The 19,424-nt window shown below is 52.6% G+C and overlaps 1 protein-coding gene across 1 annotated transcript; it reads right to left on the bottom strand.

Moving 5' to 3' along the window:
* Positions 1-5,421: 5,421 nt before the first annotated feature.
* On the bottom strand, positions 5,422-14,079 carry polr1h (RNA polymerase I subunit H). The gene is made up of 5 exons (XM_038817134.1): positions 14,015-14,079; positions 12,927-13,057; positions 8,288-8,394; positions 6,261-6,370; positions 5,422-5,646 (listed from the first exon to the last, which is right to left on the bottom strand). Exons 1-5 carry the CDS (start codon positions 14,062-14,064, stop codon positions 5,622-5,624), a joined length of 423 nt encoding a protein of 140 aa, XP_038673062.1. The 5' UTR covers positions 14,065-14,079; the 3' UTR covers positions 5,422-5,621.
* Between the last annotated feature and the right edge of the window lie 5,345 nt (positions 14,080-19,424).

Genomic DNA, 19,424 nt, shown 5'->3' with positions numbered 1-19,424 from the left:
CCGTCTCACCCTTGGAGTCCCGTGTGCCCACACAAACCCCGTAATCCGTAATGCTCCTGTTAACCCACCTGAAAAAGGCCTTCGGGATAAGGATGGGGAGGCACTGGAACAGGAACAGAAACCTCGGGAGCACCGTCACCTTGACTGACTGCACCCTACCCGCCAAAGACAGCGGCAGCATGTCCCACCTCTTAAACCCCTCCTCCATTTGCTCCACCAGCTTTGTGAGGTTTAGCTTATGCAAGGCCCCCCAGCTCCTGGCCACCTGAACCCCCAAGTACCTGAAGCTCCTCTCCGCCCTTTTCAGTGGGAGCCACCCAATCCCCCCCTCCTGGTCCCCCGAGTGTACCAAACCTCCGGAAATGTTAAACTTCGCACGAGGCTGTATGTTTGTGGGTCGCAAACAGTATTATTACTTTTTGTTTCTCTTCTGCCATTATTTAATTGGCAGTGAATATCTAAGCCTTTCGACTTATTGGCCCCAACTTTCAACCTTGGGCTGAAATGGATAAAAGATTTTCCAAACAGTGGCATCGCTATTTGACTGCAGGTGATCTTTTTAGTATTCGGAGAGACTCCCCCCCCACCGTCAAAGGTGTCAACCAGTCTCTTGGGTGCTACAGTGGTTAGCACTACTACCTGACTGCACCAGGGAACCGGGTTCAATTACAGCCTTTGATGATTCTCTGTGTGATGTTTGCACTTTCTCCCCGTGTCTGTGTGGGTTTTCTCTGGGTGCTCTGGTTTCCTCCCACAGTCCAAAGATGTGCAGGGTAGGTGGATTGGTCATCATAAATTGCCTCTTCGTGTCCAAAAAGCTTAGGTGGGTTTACTGGGTGAACAAGGATCTGCGAGGAAAATTGGGAGACCTGGAAAACAGGTCCAGACGACAGAATTTGAGGATTGCGGGGCTGCCCTAAGGAGTTGAAGGGCCGAGGCCGACTGAGTATTTTGCTGCAATGCTGGCAAAACTATTGGGGGAGGGGGAGGATCCCTCCCGATATGAACTGGATCGGGCTCATTGTTCGGGGAGGCCTGTACCAAAGGCGAGTGAGCCGCCAAGGGTAGTGACTCTGTGCTTCCGTAGGTACAGTGTGAAGGAGAAGGTCCTGTGCTGGGCCAAGCAGAAGTGGGTGGTGCAGTGGGCTGGAGCTGGTATACGTGTATACCAGGACTTTACGGTGGAGCTGGCGAGGGGGCGGGCTGCTTTCAACCGGGTGAAGAGGGCACTGTAAATTAGCAAGGTGCAGTGCGGCATTGTATATCCAGCAAAGCTGAGGGTGACTTATAAGCTCAAGGACTTTTATTTTGGAACAGCGGAAGCAGCGGAGGAGTTTGCGAAGGCAGAAGGACTGTGGCAGAACAGAGAAATGGCCATGTGCCGATGTAACCCCAGGACTGTATTTTCTTCTTTTTTGTCTCTTCTTTGTTTGTTTCACTGTGTCCGGGTGTACGGGCTAAAGGAGCCAATGGTGTATATATTTGGACAAGGGAAGTGATGGGATTTGCACTTGAAGTGAGGGCTCTTTGGGGTGTAGGTGAATATGTGGGGTTTGTGTGCTAAAAGGGGATTTCTGGGCTTTCCTTGGACCAGGCAAGGGGGAAAGGGACCCGGGCGGGGCCTTCACACTGGCCGGTTTAAACTGGCCAGTGAACGGGTGTGAGGGGGGGGGGGAGGGGCTGCGGCCATCTGAGCCTGGCAGAACAGGGTCCGAGTGGTCTAGCCGGGGTGGGAAGTTGGGGGGAAGGAACCGAGGTTGGGGGAAGAAGTTTTACAAGAGGCAGTGGGCAGGAGTTGGAGGGGGGTGGGGTTTACAACTCTTGGATATCACATACGGTACTCTTGTCGGAGGTTGGACGGCGTTGAGTGTGTGGGGGGTGGGGGTGGAGTGGATTCTAGGGTAACCAGGGGCTGGGGGGGAGGATTCTATGGTGACCATGGGCGGTCCCGGACTCCTTGCTTTTTTCTCCTGTTTTTTTTGTTTCCACCGTGGGGGGGTTTGTTTTATTGGATGCATATATTGACAGGTGGGGTGTTGTTTGCGGTGGTGGGAGGATGGGATCGTTGTTATTGTTAAGGGGATTGATTTTGTATTTGTTACCGTTTACTGTTGGGGGGGGGGGGAATTTTGGAGGAAAATGTGAAAATGGAGAATAAAAACTTTTTTTTTAAACTGTTAAAGGCTGGGTTGGGACACCGGCACACAGGGCAGGACGGTAGCACAGTGGTTAGCACAATTGCTTCACAGCTCCAGGGTCCCAGGTTCCATTCCCTACTGGATCACTGTCAGTGCGGAGTCTGCACGTTCTCCCCGTGTGTGCGTGGGTTTCCTCCGGGTGCTCCGGTTTCCTCCCACAGTCCAAAGATGTGCAGGTTAGGTGGATTGGCCATGCTAAATTGCCCAAAGTGTCCAAAATTGCCCTTAGTGTTGGGTTGGGTTACTGGGTTATGGGGATAGGGTGGAGGTGTGGGCTTGGGTAGGGTGCTCTTTCCTAGAGCCAGTGTAGACTCGGTGGGCCCAATGGCCTCCTTCTGCACTGTAAATTCCATAGTTTCCGACACCAGAAGGCTTCACCTTCATCCAACAGGTTCCATTGGAGGAGCGTGTACGAGGGCCAAAGGCACCTCAAACCATTTCCTCCATTTTTGTCAGCAGCACACAAGGTAAGAGAAAATGGTGGGTCGCGCAGGTCGGCTGGCGTGGGTCGCTAAGGTCGGCCAGGTTGGGTCCCAAAGGTTGGCCGGTGTGGGTCGCTAAGGTCGGCCAGGTTGGGTCCCAAAGGTTGGCCGGTGTGGGTCACGAAGGTCGGCCGGCGTGGGTCACGAAGGTCGGCCGGCGTGGGTCACGAAGGTCGGCCGGTGTGGGTCACGAAGGTCGGACGGCGTGGGTCACAAAGGTAGGCCGGCGTGGGTCACGAAGGTCGGCCGGGTTGGGTCCCAAAGGTTGGCCAGGTTGGTAAAAATGGGTCCCCGGAAACAAAGTTTGAAGAACGCTGCTTTAGAGTCCGAGCAGGAAATCCACGCAGGAATGGTCCCAGCAAGTGTTGTGGCCCGGCAGGTGCTCCATTCCAGCTGGTGTGACCGGTCGGGTGTCATGGCTGGGTGTTAGCCGTCTGGTTCAGTTTGCTCCGCAGCTCTGACAAGTCTACACTGACGTGTCTCTGTTCTTGGGTCCATCAGCCCTGCCTCCGCAGCCCCCTCCCGCTCTCCCAGCCCCTCTCCTCCGCGTCCCAGCCCCCTTTGCACTCTGCAATGCCTCCAACTTGGATGGGGCCCTCTTGTTTTGCAACAGCTGGACTTGTACCACCCCCCCCACCAACACACACCGCCCCATTCCCCACCTACCCCAGATTGAAGCAAGGGTATTACTCAGTTTCTCAACTCTGAATGTTCCTGTGAGGCACCTCAGGTGTTTTGACTGTGTTGTTATTAAAATAAATTTAGAGTACCCAATTATTTTTTTCCAATTAAGGGGCAATTTAACGTGGCCAATCCACCTGCCCTGCACATCTTTTGGGTTGTTGGGGCGAAACCCACGCAGACACGGGGAGAATGTGCAAACTCCTCACAGACAATGACCCAGGGCCGGGATTCGAACCCAGGTCCTCAGCGCCGTGAGGCGGCAATGCTAACCATTGTGCCACCGTGCTGCCCCATGTTTTTCTTTTATAAATTTAGAGTACCCAATTATTTATTTTCCAATTAAGGGGCAGTTTAGCGTGGCCAATTCACCTAACCTGCACATCTTTGGGTTGTGGGGATGAAACCCACGCAGACACGGGGAGAATGTGCAAACTCCACACGGACAGTGACCCAGAGCCAGGATTTGAATCCGGGTCCTCAGCGCCACAGTCCCAGTACTAACCCACTGCGCCACCGTGCTGCCCGCGTTTTGACTATATTGAAGGCAGCACAAATGAATGCAGGTTTTTGATGCTCTAACGCATTACACTTTATTACCCATGAATCGCTGTTGGAATCAAGAATTTCACAGCACAGAAAGTGGCCCTTCAGCCTATCATGTCTGCACCAGCCATCAAGCACCTAACTATTTTAAAAATAAATTTAGATTACCCAATTATTTTTTTCCAATTAAGGGGCAATTTAGCGTGGCCAATCCACCTAACCTGCACATCTTTTGGATTGTGGCAGTGAGACCCACGTAGACACGGGGAGAACTCCACACAGACAGTGACCCAGGTTTTTGGCGCCATGAGGCAGCAGTGCTAACCACTACACCACCGAGCACCTAACTATTCCAATCCCATTTTCCAACACTTGGTCTGTAGCCTTTTGTGCTGTGGCATTTCAAGTCTTCATCTAAATGCTTCTTAAATGTTGTGAGGGTTGCTGCCTCTACCACCCTCTCAGGCAGTGAGTTCCAAACTCCCACCCCCTCTGGATAAAATATCTTCCTCAAATACCCTCTGAACCCCCTGCCGTTTACTTTAAATCTATGCCCCACTGGTTATTGACCTCTCTAACGAGGGGAAAAGATTCTCTCTATCTCCCCTATATCTGTCCCTCATAATTCTGTACACTTTTAAGCCATCATTACGCGAATGTTCCAAAAACTCTTACGATCTGAATTTGGTTTCTTTAATTGCACAATCTGTAACGGAATATCATACAGGGATGGTGGTAGAGAGAGAGAGAGAGAGAGAGAGAGAGAGATACACAAAGAGGCATAGAGAGAGAGAGACAGAGGGAGAAAGAGAGAGAGAGAGAGAGACAGAGACACAGAGGGAGAAAGAGAGAGAGACAGAGAGACAGAGAGAGAGAGAGAGAGAGAGACAGAGAGAGAGACAGAGAGAGAGAGAGAGACAGAGAGAGAGACAGAGAGAGAGACAGAGAGAGAGACACAAAGAGACATAGAGAGAGACAGAGGGAGACAGAGAGAGAGAGAGACAGAGAGAGACAGAGACACAGAGAGAGAGACAGAGGGAGAAAGAGAGAGAGAGACAGAGATAGAGACAGAGGGAGAAAGAGAGAGAGAGAGAGACAGAGAGAGAGAGAGACACAGAGAGAGACAGAGACACAGAGAGACAGAGGGAGAAAGAGAGAGAGAGACAGAGAGAGAGACAGAGAGAGAGACAGAGAGAGAGACAGAGAGAGAGACAGAGAGAGAGACAGAGAGAGAGAGAGACAGAGAGAGAGACACAAAGAGACATAGAGAGAGAGACAGAGGGAGAAAGAGAGAGACAGAGAGAGAGAGAGACAGAGAGAGAGACACAGAGACATAGAGAGAGAGACAGAGGGAGAAAGAGAGAGAGAGACAGAGATAGAGAGAGACAGAGAGAGAGAGAGAGAGAGACAGAGAGAGAGACAGAGACATACAGAGAGAGAGAGACCGAAACAGAGAGAGTGTTCCCTCACTCTGCAATCAGTCCATCACAGTAACTTCATTTGAAGCCTACTTGTGACAACAAGCGATTTTCATTTAATTTAATTTAATTTAATTAGCTGCATGAGGTTACGCAGTTTCCGACAGCCCTCACAGACAGCTGCTGCCATCATGCCCCATCCAACAGTCAATTCAAGAGGCTTTGTGTTGGAGCGAGGCACATTCAAACCAGCACCTTTTAACCAGTCCAAGCTCTCACTCTGAATCCTCCCACGATTAAGAATCCTCCTTCTCTTGGAACCTGAAAAATGAGACAAAACACATTAAATGCCTCCCAAAGCCCAAGATTCTGGTTACAGGAGAGACAGTGGCGTGGTGATAATGTCACAGGAGTAGCAGGTCAGCCAATGTCCTGGGGACAGGGGTTCAAATCCCACCACAGTGGAATTTAAAATCAATTAACGCGAAGTTAGTCTCAGTAATGGTGATCATGATAACTAGCATCGATTGCGGTAAAAACCCATCCCGTTCATTAATACCCCTTTCGGGAAGATAATCTGCTGCCCTTACCCAGTCTGGCCTAACCATGTCTCCAGAAGTTGACTGTGAACTGCCCTCAGAAATGGCCGAGCGAATCACTCAGTTCAGGGGCCATTAGGGATGGGTAACTAAGGCTGGGCCTGCCGGCAAGGCCCCGTATCCCACGTACTGTTGGTTGAGCCACTGTACCTCGCTCCCACCCTCCCTGGAACTGGTCATCTGGTCTCTGCCCCCTCTACCCTGCAGGCCATGTCTCTCACATCCTTAACGTCACCCCCTCCCCTCACACCGCCACACTAAACGGTCTGCACCACTGTCCGCCGATCTCTCCGCCCCCCCCACCTCCCCTACCCCGGCCCAGCCCTGTATACCCACCTGCAGTTAATGCACGTGTAGAACACGGTCTGCCCTTCGTCTGCTGAGCGGGTTTGCCGCGTATGATACACCATCCCGTCGTGTCCGCAGCGCGAGCATTTCCGGTCCACCTGGAGGCACAGTGTACCCTGGTTAACAACAGGAAATGCCTCCCCGTCGGGATAGCTTACACCCTCAATGGCCTCGCGCCTCTGCCCACCCGGGGACTCGCGTGATTGCACAGCGCATCTTCTTTTCAAATTGAGGAGACATGTCGCGTGGCCGATCCGGAACATCTTTGGATTGCGGGAGTGAGACCCACGCAGACACGGGGAGAATGTGCAAACTCCAGAGCCGGGATCAAACCCGGGTCCTCAGCACTGTGAGGCCGCAGTGCTAACCACTGTGCCGCCCCTTCCCCAGTTTACCAGACTGATTCCGGGGATGACAGGACTGACGTATGAGGAGAGACTGAGTTGATTCGATTACATTTGAAGAACGAGGGTGGATCTCATAGAAACCTAAAAAATTCTAACAGGACTGGACAGGGCAGCTGCAGAAAGGATGTTCCCGATGGTGGAGATGCCCAGAAACAAAATGGTTCCTCATTTCGCTCCCGAAGGGTCTGGTGCTCACTTCGAGATAACCCCATTAGTCTCAAGGCTCCCCAGCCAGCGGAAACAGCTTTCAATCAACCCGATTTGTTCCCCTTAATATCTTGAAATCTTCAGTCAAAACACCTCTTAAACGTTGAAATTCCGTGGATGCAATCCTTGCCTGTGCATTCCCGATCCCGTAACCTAAACCTTGGGAGTCCAGATAATATCCTGATAAATCTACACTATTCTATATTTTCAAAGTCCAGTGAATGGTCTCACATTGGACTCTATATTGATACCCATTTGCCAGTCTTCTGTCCAGTCATTTAATCTATTACTACATCCATAATTTTATATATTTTTTTACACTGCTTTCAATACCACCCACCTTTGCATCAAACCTCCCCCGCCACCCTCACAGCAGCACATTAGCACTGTGGCTTCACAGTGCCAGGGTCCCAGGTTCGGTTCCCGGCTGGGTCACTGTGCGGAGTCTGCACGTTCTCCCCGTGTCTGCGTGGGTTTCCTCCGGGTGCTCCGGTTTCCTCCCACAGTCCAAAGATGTGCAGGTTAGGTGGATTGGCCATGATAAATTGCCCTTAGTGACCAAAAAGGTTAGGAGGGGTTATTGGGTGACGGGGATAGGGTGGAAGTGAGGGCCTCAGTGGGTCGGTGCAGACTCGATGGGCCAAATGGCCCCCTTCTGCACTGTTATGTTTTATGTTCACCCCAAACATATTCAAAAAGTTTAACACACATCTCTGTCAGAGTCTCTCCTGTTATCGAGCTCAAAACTCTATTCTGTATTGCCTCATGATTTTTTTTAAACTAATAAATTTAGGGTATCCAATTCACTTTTTCAAATTAAGGGCAATGTAACGTGGCCAATCCACCTACCCTGCACATCTTTGGGTTGTGGGGATGCAACCCACGCAAACACGAGGAGAATGTGCAAACTCCACACGGACAGTGACCCAGAGCCGGGATCGAACCTGGGACCTCGGCGCCGTGAGGCAGCAGGGCTAACCCACGGTGCCACCGTGCTGCCCTTATGCCTCATGATTAAAGGTCTCTCTGACAGGGTGGCACGTGGCGCAGTGGTTAGCACTGGGACTGCAGCGCTGAGGACCCGGGTTCGCATTCTGGCCCTGGGCCACTGTCCGTGTGGAGTTTGCACATTGTCCCCATGTCTGCGTGGGTTTCGCCCCCACAAAGCCAAAAGATGTACAGGGAAGGTGGATTGGCCACGCTAAATTGCCTCTTAATTGGGAAAAAAATAATTGGGTACTCTAACTTTTTTTTACCAAGTCCTCGCATTCAAAAATGGTCTCCCACACCAGAAGCATCCCCTCACCGACTCTCACCAGCCACACTAGTGTCTCCCTTCTGACTGTCTCTGACTCAGCAACGCATGTGGCATCTGCAGTAACTCCCCTCATGGCCACCCACCTCAGGCCCTTTCAGTTCCCCTTCCTCAGCCTCAACTGCCACGTTGAGCTGCATCAGCTCGGGATCGTTGAACACCTTCTCCGAGCGGATCACGGTCCCTTCAAACTCTGGAAAAGAACAAAAGTCAGCCACAGAGAGCCCACATTTCACATCAGGCCAGCCTGTGCCTGGGGCCCCCGAGCCCCCTGCAGCCCAGTCGAAGGATTTGGGAACTGGCCTGGCTTTCCGTATCCGTAATACCCGGCAGATTGTATCCTGTGACCACAGGTTAAAATTAAATGGTTCAGCTTCGACTTGCTGTTGGGCAATTTAGTCAAGATATCTGGGGATACAGGAAATACAGGTGTCGGTGAAGAAAGCTAATTATTTTATTATTTTATGATGGAGCTCATTTCAGTCTAGAGCTGTCTTCATGGCCAAAATACCAGGACGTGTTTGTTTTTGAAATGTTTAAAGGAATGGCAAAAAAAGGAAAGGGCAGCACGGTAGCATTGTGGATAGCACAATTGCTTCTCAACTCCAGGGTCCCACGTTCGATTGCCGGCTTGGGTCACTGTCTGTGCGGAGTCTGCACGTTCTCCCCGTGTGTGCGTGGGTTTCCTCCGGGTGCTCCGGTTTCCTCCCACAGTCCAAAGGCGGATTGGCCATGCTAAATTGCCCTTACTGTTGGGTGGGGTTACTGGGTTATGGGGATAGGGTGGGAGGTGTGGGCTTGGGTAGGGTGCTCTTTCCAAGAGCCGGTGCAGACTCAATGGGCCGAATGGCCTCCTCCTGCGCTGTAAATTCTATGAAATCTATGAACATTGTGCCCAAAGATGTGCAGGTTAGGTGGATTGATATCATCACGGAGGGATGGCAATAGGGCAGGGGAGTGGGCCAAGATAGAGTGCTCTTTCAGAGGGTTGGTGCAGACTCAATGGGCCGAATGGCCTTCTTCTGCACTGTAGAGTGCCCAATTCATTTTTTCCAAATAAGGGGCAATTTAGCGTGGCCAATCCACCTAATCTGCACATCTTAGGGTTGTGGGGGCGAAACCCACGGAAACACGAGGAGAATGTGCAAACTCCACACGGGCAGTGACCCAGAGCTGGGATCGAACCTCGGAGCCGCGAGGCAACAGTGCTAACAACTGCGCCACCGTACTGGGGTCCTCAAACTTAACCTGGGACCTCAAACTGAACATGGACCCGACCCGGGCCCACAACCTGAACATGGACCCGACCCGGGCCCTCAACCTGAACATGGACCCGACACGGGCCCTCAAACTGAACACGGACCTGACCCGGGCCCTCAAACTGAACACGGACCTGACCCGGGCCCTCAAACTGAACATGGACCCAACACGGGCCCTCAACCTGAACATGGACCTGACCCGGGCCCTCAAACTGAACATGGACCCGACACGGGCCCACAACCTGAACACGGACCCGACCCGGGCCATCAACCTGAACATGGACCCGACACGGGCCCTCAAACTGAACACGGAACCGACACGGGCCCACAACCTGAACACGGAACCGACACGGGCCCACAACCTCAACACGGACCCGACCCGGGCCCTCAACCTGAACACGGACCCGACACGGGCCCTCAAACTGAACACGGACCTGACCCTGGCCCTCAAACTGAACACGGACCTGACCCTGGCCCTCAAACTGAACACGGACCCGACCCGGGCCCTCAACCTGAACACGGACCCGACACGGGCCCTCAAACTGAACACGGACCTGACCCGGGCCCACAACCTGAACACGGACCCGACCCGGGCCCTCAACCTGAACATGGACCCGACACGGGCCCTCAAACTGAACACGGAACCGACACGGGCCCACAACCTGAACACGGAACCGACACGGGCCCACAACCTCAACACGGACCCGACCCGGTCCCACAACCTGAACACGGACCCGACACGGGCCCTCAAACTGAACACGGACCCGACCCAGGCCCTCAAACTGAACACGGACCCGACACGGGCCCTCAAACTGAACACGGACCCGACACGGGCCCTCAAACTGAACATGGACCCGACACGGGCCCTCAAACTGAATATGGACCCGACCCGGGCCCACAACCTGAACACGGACCCGACCCGGGCCCTCAACCTGAACACGGACCCGACACGGGCCCTCAAACTGAACACGGACCTGACCCGGGCCCACAACCTGAACACGGACCCGACCCGGGCCCTCAACCTGAACATGGACCCGACACGGGCCCTCAAACTGAACACGGAACCGACACGGGCCCACAACCTGAACACGGAACCGACACGGGCCCACAACCTCAACACGGACCCGACCCTGTCCCACAACCTGAACACGGACCCGACACGGGCCCTCAAACTGAACACGGACCCGACCCGGGCCCTCAAACTGAACACGGACCCAACACGGGCCCTCAAACTGAACACGGACCCGACACGGGCCCTCAAACTGAACATGGACCCGACCCGGACCCCCAAACTGAACACGGACCCGACACGGGCCCTCAAACTGAACACGGACCCGACCCGGGCCCTCAAACTGAACATTGACCCGACCCGGACCCTCAAACTGAACACGGACCTGACACGGGCCCTCAAACTGAACACGGACCCGACACGGGCCCTCAAACTGAACATGGACCTGACCCTGGCCCTCAACCAGAACACGGACCCGACACGGGCCCTCGACCTGAACACGGACCCGACACGGGCCCTCAAACTGAACACAGACCCGACCCGGGCCCTCAACCTGAACACGGGCCCTCAAACTGAACACGGATCCGACCCGGGCCCTCAACCTGAACACGGACCCGATACGGTCCCTCAAACAGAACACGGACCCGACCCTGGCCCTCAACCTGAACACGGATCCGACCTGGGCCCTCAAACTGAACACGGACCCGACCCGGGCCCTCAACCTGAACACGGACCCGACGTGGGCCCTCAAACTGAACATGGACCTGACCCGGGTCCTGAACCTGAACACGGACCCGACCCGGACCCTCAAACTGAACACGGACCGACCCGGACCCTCAACCTGAACACGGACCCGACCCGGGTACTCAAACTGAACACGGACCCGACCCGGGCCCTCAAACTGAACACGGACCCGACACGGGCCCTTAACCTGAACACGGACCCGACCTCGGCCCTCAAACTGAACACGGACCCGACCCGGGTCCTCAAACTGAACACGGACCATACCCAGGCGCTCAACCTGAACACGGACCCGACACGGGCCCTCAACCTGAACACGGACCCTACCCGGGCCCTCAAACTGAACACGGACCCGACCCGGGTCCTCAAACTGAACACGGACCCGACCCGGGCCCTCAACCGGAACACGGACCTGACACGGGCCCTCAAACTGAACACGGACCATACCCGGGCCCTCAACCGGAACACGGACCTGACACGGGCCCTCAAACTGAACACGGACCATACCCGGGCCCTCAACCTGAACACGGTACCGACACGGGCCCTCAACCTGAACACGGACCCGACCCTGGCCCTCAACCTGAACACGGACCCGACCCGGACCCTCAACCTGAACACGGACCCGACCCGGACCCTCAACCTGAACACGGACCCGACCCGGACCCTCAACCTGAACACGGACCCGACCCGGACCCGCAAACTGAACACGGACCCTCAAACTGAACACGGACCCGACACGGGCCCTCAACCTGAAGACGGACCGGACCCGCACCCTGAAACGGAACACGGACCCGACCCGGGCCCGGACCCTCAAACTGAAGACGGACCGGACCCGCACCCTGAAACGGAACACGGACCCGACCCGGGCCCTCAAACTGAACACGGACCCAACCCGGGCCCTCAAACTGAACATGGACCTGACCCGGGCCCTCAAACTGAACACGGACGCGACCCGGACCCTCAAACTGAACACGGACTCGACCTGGATCCTCAACTGAACACGGAGCCGACCCGGCCCCTCAAACTGAACACGGACCTGACCCGGACCCTCAAACTGAACACAGACCGGACCCAGGCAGGGGAGGGAGTGGGTTAGAGTGGGCAGGGCGGAACAGGGCTGTCAGGCATCCACATGGTCACATGAGGCTAGCAGCGGTGGTCTCAGGTTGGAGCAGCGCAGTATGCGACCTGTGGCTTTGTGGTCATGCTGTTCGACGTCTGCCTGCGCTCCCACGAAGTCAAGTAATGATCAGGAAGTGGTCAGCAGTCTGTAACTGGGGTGGATGCAGCTACTGGACAGTGAGAGGGAAGCCAGGCCAGGTTTGTCGGCGAGGAATACCGATCAACCGAGGCCAGTCAATACGGCTGACACATGTCAATACTGGAATAACACTCTCTGGAAACCAGGAAGTAATGTTAACATTGCATTTGCTTTCTTAACTGCTGACTGAACCTGCACTTGAACCTGAAGAGAATCTTGAACTAGGACTCCTAAGTCCCTTTGTGCTTCTGATTTCCTAAGCATTTCCCCATTTTAAAAATAGCCTATGCCTCCATTCTTCCATCAAAGTTCATAACCTCACATAACCAGTGCTGGATCTATCCTGGGAATGTTTGATAGGGACAGTGCAGAAAGTGTTTCACTGCATTTAGCTCCTGAACACCCCCACCCCCCCCCCCCCCCCCCCCCCCCCCTCATTAACACTGGGAACTCACTGCGAATGCTGATTTGGAAATCACACTTGCGACACACCACAAACTCCTCTTGGCCAGGCAATGGCAGAATCGTCCCACACTCAGGGCAGAAATCCGGGTCTGACTGGAAGCAAGAATCAGCCATTGCAGTTCTGTAGGGACCAAAATAATGAGGTTTTAGTGTCCAGTGGCCTGTTCCCTTTACTCCAGCTGTCTATTCCCTCACCTCCAGCAGTGCAGCCTCTGCCCTCAGATTCTAAATACTCTCGTTATTCAAAAGCATCACAAACTGTCTTGTCCTTTCCTTCAACATCGCCAATGGCTAATTTGGATTTCATGGATTGCTTCGGGCTGCAGAGTTGAGGCTGCCGTCCTCCAATGTCTCAGCCTCTGTGACCCTGAGTGCACGGATTCATAGCTGGTAAAAGATCCCTCCGATGGCATTTTAATATAGAGCACGGGAATTCTTCCTCGTGTCCTGGGCCAAGATTTATCGCTGAACCACAATCTCAGAAAACAAACTGTCCGCTCATTGTTCTTCGCAGCACAGTGATTAGCACCGCTGCCTCACAGCGGCAGGGACCCAGGTTTGACTCTGGCCTTGGGTGACTGTGCAGAGTCTGCCCGTTCTCCCCGTGTCTGCGTGGGTTTCCTCCGGGTGCTCCGGTTTCCTCGCACAGTCCAAAGTCCAAAGTGTGCAGGTTAGGTGGATTGGCCATAATCAATGCAAGGGGGTTATGGGGATGGGCCTGGCTGGGTAGGGTGCTCTTTCGGAGGGTCGGTACAGACCCTAATGGCCTCTTGCTGCACTGTAGGGATTCGATGGGAGCTTGCGTTTCACAAATTGGCTCCCAATAAAAAACAGTTTGGACATGCCTTATTTCTCTTTTTTGTACTGTTTTTCTTTCTCCTGGACTGTGCCATTTCCTCCACGACTGTAAATGGGAGATGCTTCAGTGGCTGCAGAGCACCTTGAGGCTCTGGGCGAGTTTGTGAAAGGCGCTATGCAAATGCAACATCTTCCCTTGTGCTCATTCCCACCATCTGGGCTCAGGTCCATTCTAACCCTCCCTCCAATTGCTCGTATTCAACACACCGGGACCACCCACCTGTCCTGTCCTGTCCTGTCCCCTTGCCCTGAATTGAAACGCATTGACATCTGCAGCCCGGGCTAACTCACCTTCGGCCTGTCACTCAGGCGCTGGACCCAGGAATAGGAAACATCGATTCTGCCTCCCGCCCGGCTCCACCGACAGCGCCACCCGGCGGAGAGGAGACTGAGCCCCGGCTACAGCGCCACCAAGTGGAAAGGAGGTCCCGCCAGCCACAGCGCCACTCGGTGGAAAGGAGGATCCGCCAGCCACAGCGCCACCCAATGGAAAGGAGGATTTGCCAGCAACAGCGCCACCCAGTGGAAAGGAGGACCCGCCAGCAACAGCGCCACCAAGTGGAAAGGAGGACCCGCCAGCAACAGCGGCACCCAGTGGAAAAGAGGACCTGCCAGCCACAGCGCCACACAGTGGAGGGAAGGAATTGCCAGCCACAGCGTCCCCCAGCTGCCGGGAGAAACCGCCAGCCACAGCGCCACCCGGCGAAGAGGAGGAATCCCCAGACATAGCGCCACACAGTGGAAGGGAGGACCCGTCAGCCACAGCACCACACTGACGAGGGGAAGAAACCGCCAGCCACAGCGCCACCTAGCGGCGGGGAGAAACCGCCAGCTACAGCGCCACCTAGCCGTGGCGAGAAACCGCCAGCCACAGCGCCACCCAGCGGCGAGGAGAAACCGCCAGCCACAGCGCCACCCAGCGGCGGAAAGAAACCGCCAGCCACAGCGCCATCCAGCGGCGGGGAGGAACCGCCAGCCACAGCGCCTCACAGCGGCGGGGAGGAACCGCCAGCCACAGCGCCACCCAGCGGCGGAGAATAACAGAGCCAGAAAATGAACAGGATTGTTGACTCCAGGTATTGAGGGAATCCATTAGCAACAAGTTAAGTCAGTTATGATCCTGCTGCTTCCAAAAGTGAGGTTCCAGATCCTAAGTTTTTTTATTATTGTAGTGGAAAAATGAACTATATTACATCAGGATGGAAAGTTCTCCATACAAATACAAGAAAATGATTCAAATATTCACGATTCCGGACCGCGGGCATGTCCAATCTGGCCCGCGGGATGATGGAAATAGAAAATATTAACGTTGTTATTTTCTTGCAAACGGTTCACTAGCATGGCAGCGATTGGAGGACTGCATACAGAAAAAAACACACAATACCCTTGAAGGCTCTTGTAGTTCATTGTTCATCCTACAGGTGTCGCTATCGCCTCTGTCGCTGAGGCGCAACCAAATACGCCGAATTTCACCGGCGAGAATTGCGTGGGATTTATTTTTTTTGAAGGTACTTTATTCCAAACACATGTAACAACAGCAGAATACAAAATACACAGTCCATACAATCACAGTCAACAGTTTGTACAATTTTTCTCCTTTTTTTCTCCTCCTTCCCCCCCCCCCCCAAAATGGGGCTGGTTTAGCTCACTGGGCTAAATCACTGGCTTTTAAAGCAGACCAGCAGCACGGTTCGATTCCCGTACCAGCCTCCCCGAACAGGCGCCGGAATGTGCTGACTAGGGGCTTTTCACAGTAACTTCATTGAAGCCTACTCGTGACAATAACCGATTTTCATTTAATTTAATGAAGACCTCCTCGAATAGCGTCAAGAACAAGCCCCACCACAGCTCGAAGCCCCCATCTGATCCTTTCAACTCGAACTTAATCTTTTCCCAATGGAGAAAGTCGTACAAATCCCACAGTCAAGCCGCTACCCCCGGCAACGTGTCTGATCTCCAAATAAACAGGATCCTTCGCCAGCCAATTATCGGTGGCGATTTTGGGGGTCTTGGAAGCTCCAGAGCTTCTGGAGGGGTCGGGGGCCGAAATGTGTTCTGTGGCGCTCGTTCCTTCCATGCCCTCTGGCAGACCCACAATCCACAAGTTCTGCTGTCTGGATCCATTCTCCAGCTCCTCCACCTTCACTCGCAGCGACTTGCATAGATCCCCAGCATTCCCACCTCCTCCTCCAAAGACACAATCGATCGCTCTGGTCTGACGCTACCTTCTGCAACTCACATATTATCGCCCCTTGCACCTCCAGGCACTTGCCAACTCGGTCCAATGACCCTCACAGAGGTGCCACTGCTTCCTCAATGGCCTTCGACCAGTGGTCGGTCACCTCCTTCTTTTGCTGGCGAAATTCCTCCTTGATGAAGCTCATCAACTGCTCCATCTGAGGCTTTTCCACCAACGGTGAGCCTCCCCTCTCTGCCATTCTCAAAACTGGTGCTGTGCCACAGGTCTCAAACTCATTAGCCAGGTCCTAAACGGCCAGGGGATGGTTTGGCACTGGGCTAAAGAGCTGGCTTGCAATGCATATTATTATAAACCGTCTTCTGCCGGGTCAGATAGCCAGTAGACATCCAATCTTGGGGTGAACGTCTTCGCCTACACCTTCTGCTCCACCTTCGTGCCCAAACTACCCCAGTAACAGGTCAAATGTGCCAAAACCAATGCCTTTGTGTTGGAGCAGCTCTGTGTGCGACCACATGGCTGCCACCGGAAGTCCCATTGGACGGGATTTCAATGACATGAATTGGACAGGACAAACCGAACCAGCTAGCTTTCCAGCACTAGACGATTTTCCGTTCTCGCAGCTAAATTGATGAGGATGAAAACGGTGAGATGATGGGTGTTATCGAAGAGAAGAAACGTTTATGGAGAGTATCGCCTTTTTCAAGAAAAGTGGGAAAAATGTACTTTTGGAACTTGAATGATAAGCCTACACGCCTGATATGCAACAGGTAGCTGTGCCAACACAGTACAACACTGAGAGACAGTACGTGTCTAACTGTGGCACTCAGTATGACAGATACACAGGTCAACTACACAAAGGCAAATTAGCTGAATTATTAGGGACCCTGAAAACATCACAGTCAACATTCACTCGTTCTTATGAAGTAAATGAAGCAGCTCTCAAGTCTAGCTTCATTATCACTAAAGAAATTGCCTTAGCATCAAAAATATTTTGCGAGGGCGGGTTTCTATAGAAACGCATGCTAACGGCAGCCAAAATTAATGTGTCCTGATAAGCATCAAGCCTCCGCAAATATTAGTTGCTGAGAAACACCATTGCTGAGAGAATTTGCGAATTATCTGATCATTTGCACAGCCAACTTATGACCAAGGTGAAGTCTTTTATTGCTTTATCTATTTTTTTTCAATTTATAGTCCCAATTCTTTCCCCCCCCCAAATAAGGGGCAATTTTAGCGTGGCCAATCCACCTACTCTGCACATTTTTGGTTTGTGGGGGTGAGACCCACACAGACACGGGGAGAATGTACGAACTCCACACGGACAGTGACCCAGAGCCGGGATCGAACCTGGGACAAAGAACAATACAGCACTTCGGCCCTCCAAGCCTGCACTGATTGCTTATCCTATCTCGACCTGTATCCTTCTACACCCCGTCTGTTCACGTGCCTATCCAGATACGTCTTAAACGTCGCCAATGTGTCTGCCTCAACCACAACCATCTCACTTGGCAGCACATTCCAGGCCACCACCACCCTCTGTGCAAAAAACTTACCCCGCCATTCTCCACTGAACCTATCCCCCCTCACCTTGAACTTGTGCCCCCTTGTAATTGTCATTCCCACCTGGGAAAAAGCCTCCAACTGTTCACCCTATCTATATCCCTAATAATTTTACAAACTTCTATCAGGTCGCCCCTCAGCCTCCATCTCTCTGGGGAGAACAATCCCAGTTTATTCAATCTCTCCTCATAGCTAATACCCTCCATACCAGGCAACATCCTGGTAAACCTTTTCTGTACTCTCCAAAGCCTCCACTTCCTCCTGGTAGTGTGGTGACCAGAATTGAACGCAGTATTCCAAATGTGGCCTAACCAACGTTCTATATAACTGTAACATAATTTTCGAGCTTTTATACTCGATACCCCGTCCTATGAAGGCAAGCATGATGCTTTCTTTACCACCATTTCCACCTGTGCTGCCACTTTTAAGGCTCTGTGGAGCTGCAAGCCCAGACCTCTCTGTGCCACTGTGCTCCTGATGGTTCTGCCATTTATTTTATACTTCCCAGAGAGTCATGAACACAGCCTAGTCCGTCACATAAACCATTGACTCCATCTACACCTCCCACTGCCTGGGGAAAGCGGGCAGCATAATCAAAGACCCCTCCCACCCGGCTTACTCACTCTTCCAACTTCTTCCATCGGGCAGGAGATACAGAAGTCTGAGAACACGCATGAACTGACTCAAAAACAGCTTCTTCTCCGCTGTTACCAGACTCCGAGACGACCCTCTTATTGACTGACCTCATTAACACTACACCCTGTATGCTTCATCCGATGCCGGTGCTTATGTAGTTATATTGTGTACCTTGTGTTGCCCTATTATGTATTTTCTTTTATTTCCCTTTCTTTTTATGTACTTAATGATTTGTTGAGCTGCTCGCAGAAAAATACTTTTCAGTGTACCTCGGTACACGTGACAAACAAAATTAAAATGAATTGGATCTATCAAAATGCATCACCTCACATTTGTCCAGGTTAAATTCCATCTGCCATTTGTCTGCCCAAATTTGCAGCCTATCTATATCCTGTTGTATTCTCTGACAATTTTCATCACTACCCGCAATTCCTGCAATCTTACTATCATCCGCAAACTTGCTAATCGGATCCGCTACTTTTTCTTCCAAGTCATTTATATATTACAAAGAGCAGAGGTCCCAGTACTGATCCCTGTGGAACACTAGTTACAGACCTCCATTTGGAAAAACACCCTTCCACTGCTACCCTCTGCCTTCAATGGCCAAGCCAATTCAGAATCCACCCAGCTAGTTCACCCCTGACCCCATGTTATTTAATCTTTTGTACTAGCCTGCCATGAGGGACCTTATCAAATGCTTTACTAAAGTCCATGTAGACAACATACACAGCCCTTCCCCTCGTCAATCATTTTTGTCACCTCCTCAAAAAACTCAATTAAATTAGTGACGCAATGACCTCCCTCGTACAAAACCATGCTGTCTGTCACTAATGAGACCATTCACTTCCAAATGTGCATAGATCCTATCTCTGAGAATCTTTTCCAACAATTTCACTATCACTGACATCAAGCTCACTGGCCTATAATTACCCGGATTATCGTTGCAACCCTTCTTAAATAATCCTGGAGCTGTGGAGCAACAGTGCTAACTCTGTGCTACCGTGCCGCTTCTAGTAACACTGGAGGAGGAGGTTTGCATTTTCATTGTATTTTGCACCAAGAGGCATTGTGTGCCAAGTGGCTGAAAATGGACAATGTCATGGACGTAGTTATCCAGATTGTGCATTTTAAACATGCAAGAGGGCTCAATCACTGGCAATTTGATAGTCTCCTAAATGACAGTTACATGAGTCACAGGTTGCCAGAAATTGGCTTAGTTAAGGAGCCATGCTTA

Source organism: Scyliorhinus canicula, chromosome 13, assembly GCF_902713615.1.
Source record: "Scyliorhinus canicula chromosome 13, sScyCan1.1, whole genome shotgun sequence".
Taxonomy (NCBI): Eukaryota; Metazoa; Chordata; class Chondrichthyes; order Carcharhiniformes; family Scyliorhinidae; genus Scyliorhinus; species Scyliorhinus canicula.
Note: the sequence above shows the minus strand (reverse complement) of the source record. Positions and strands in the feature narration are given on the sequence as shown.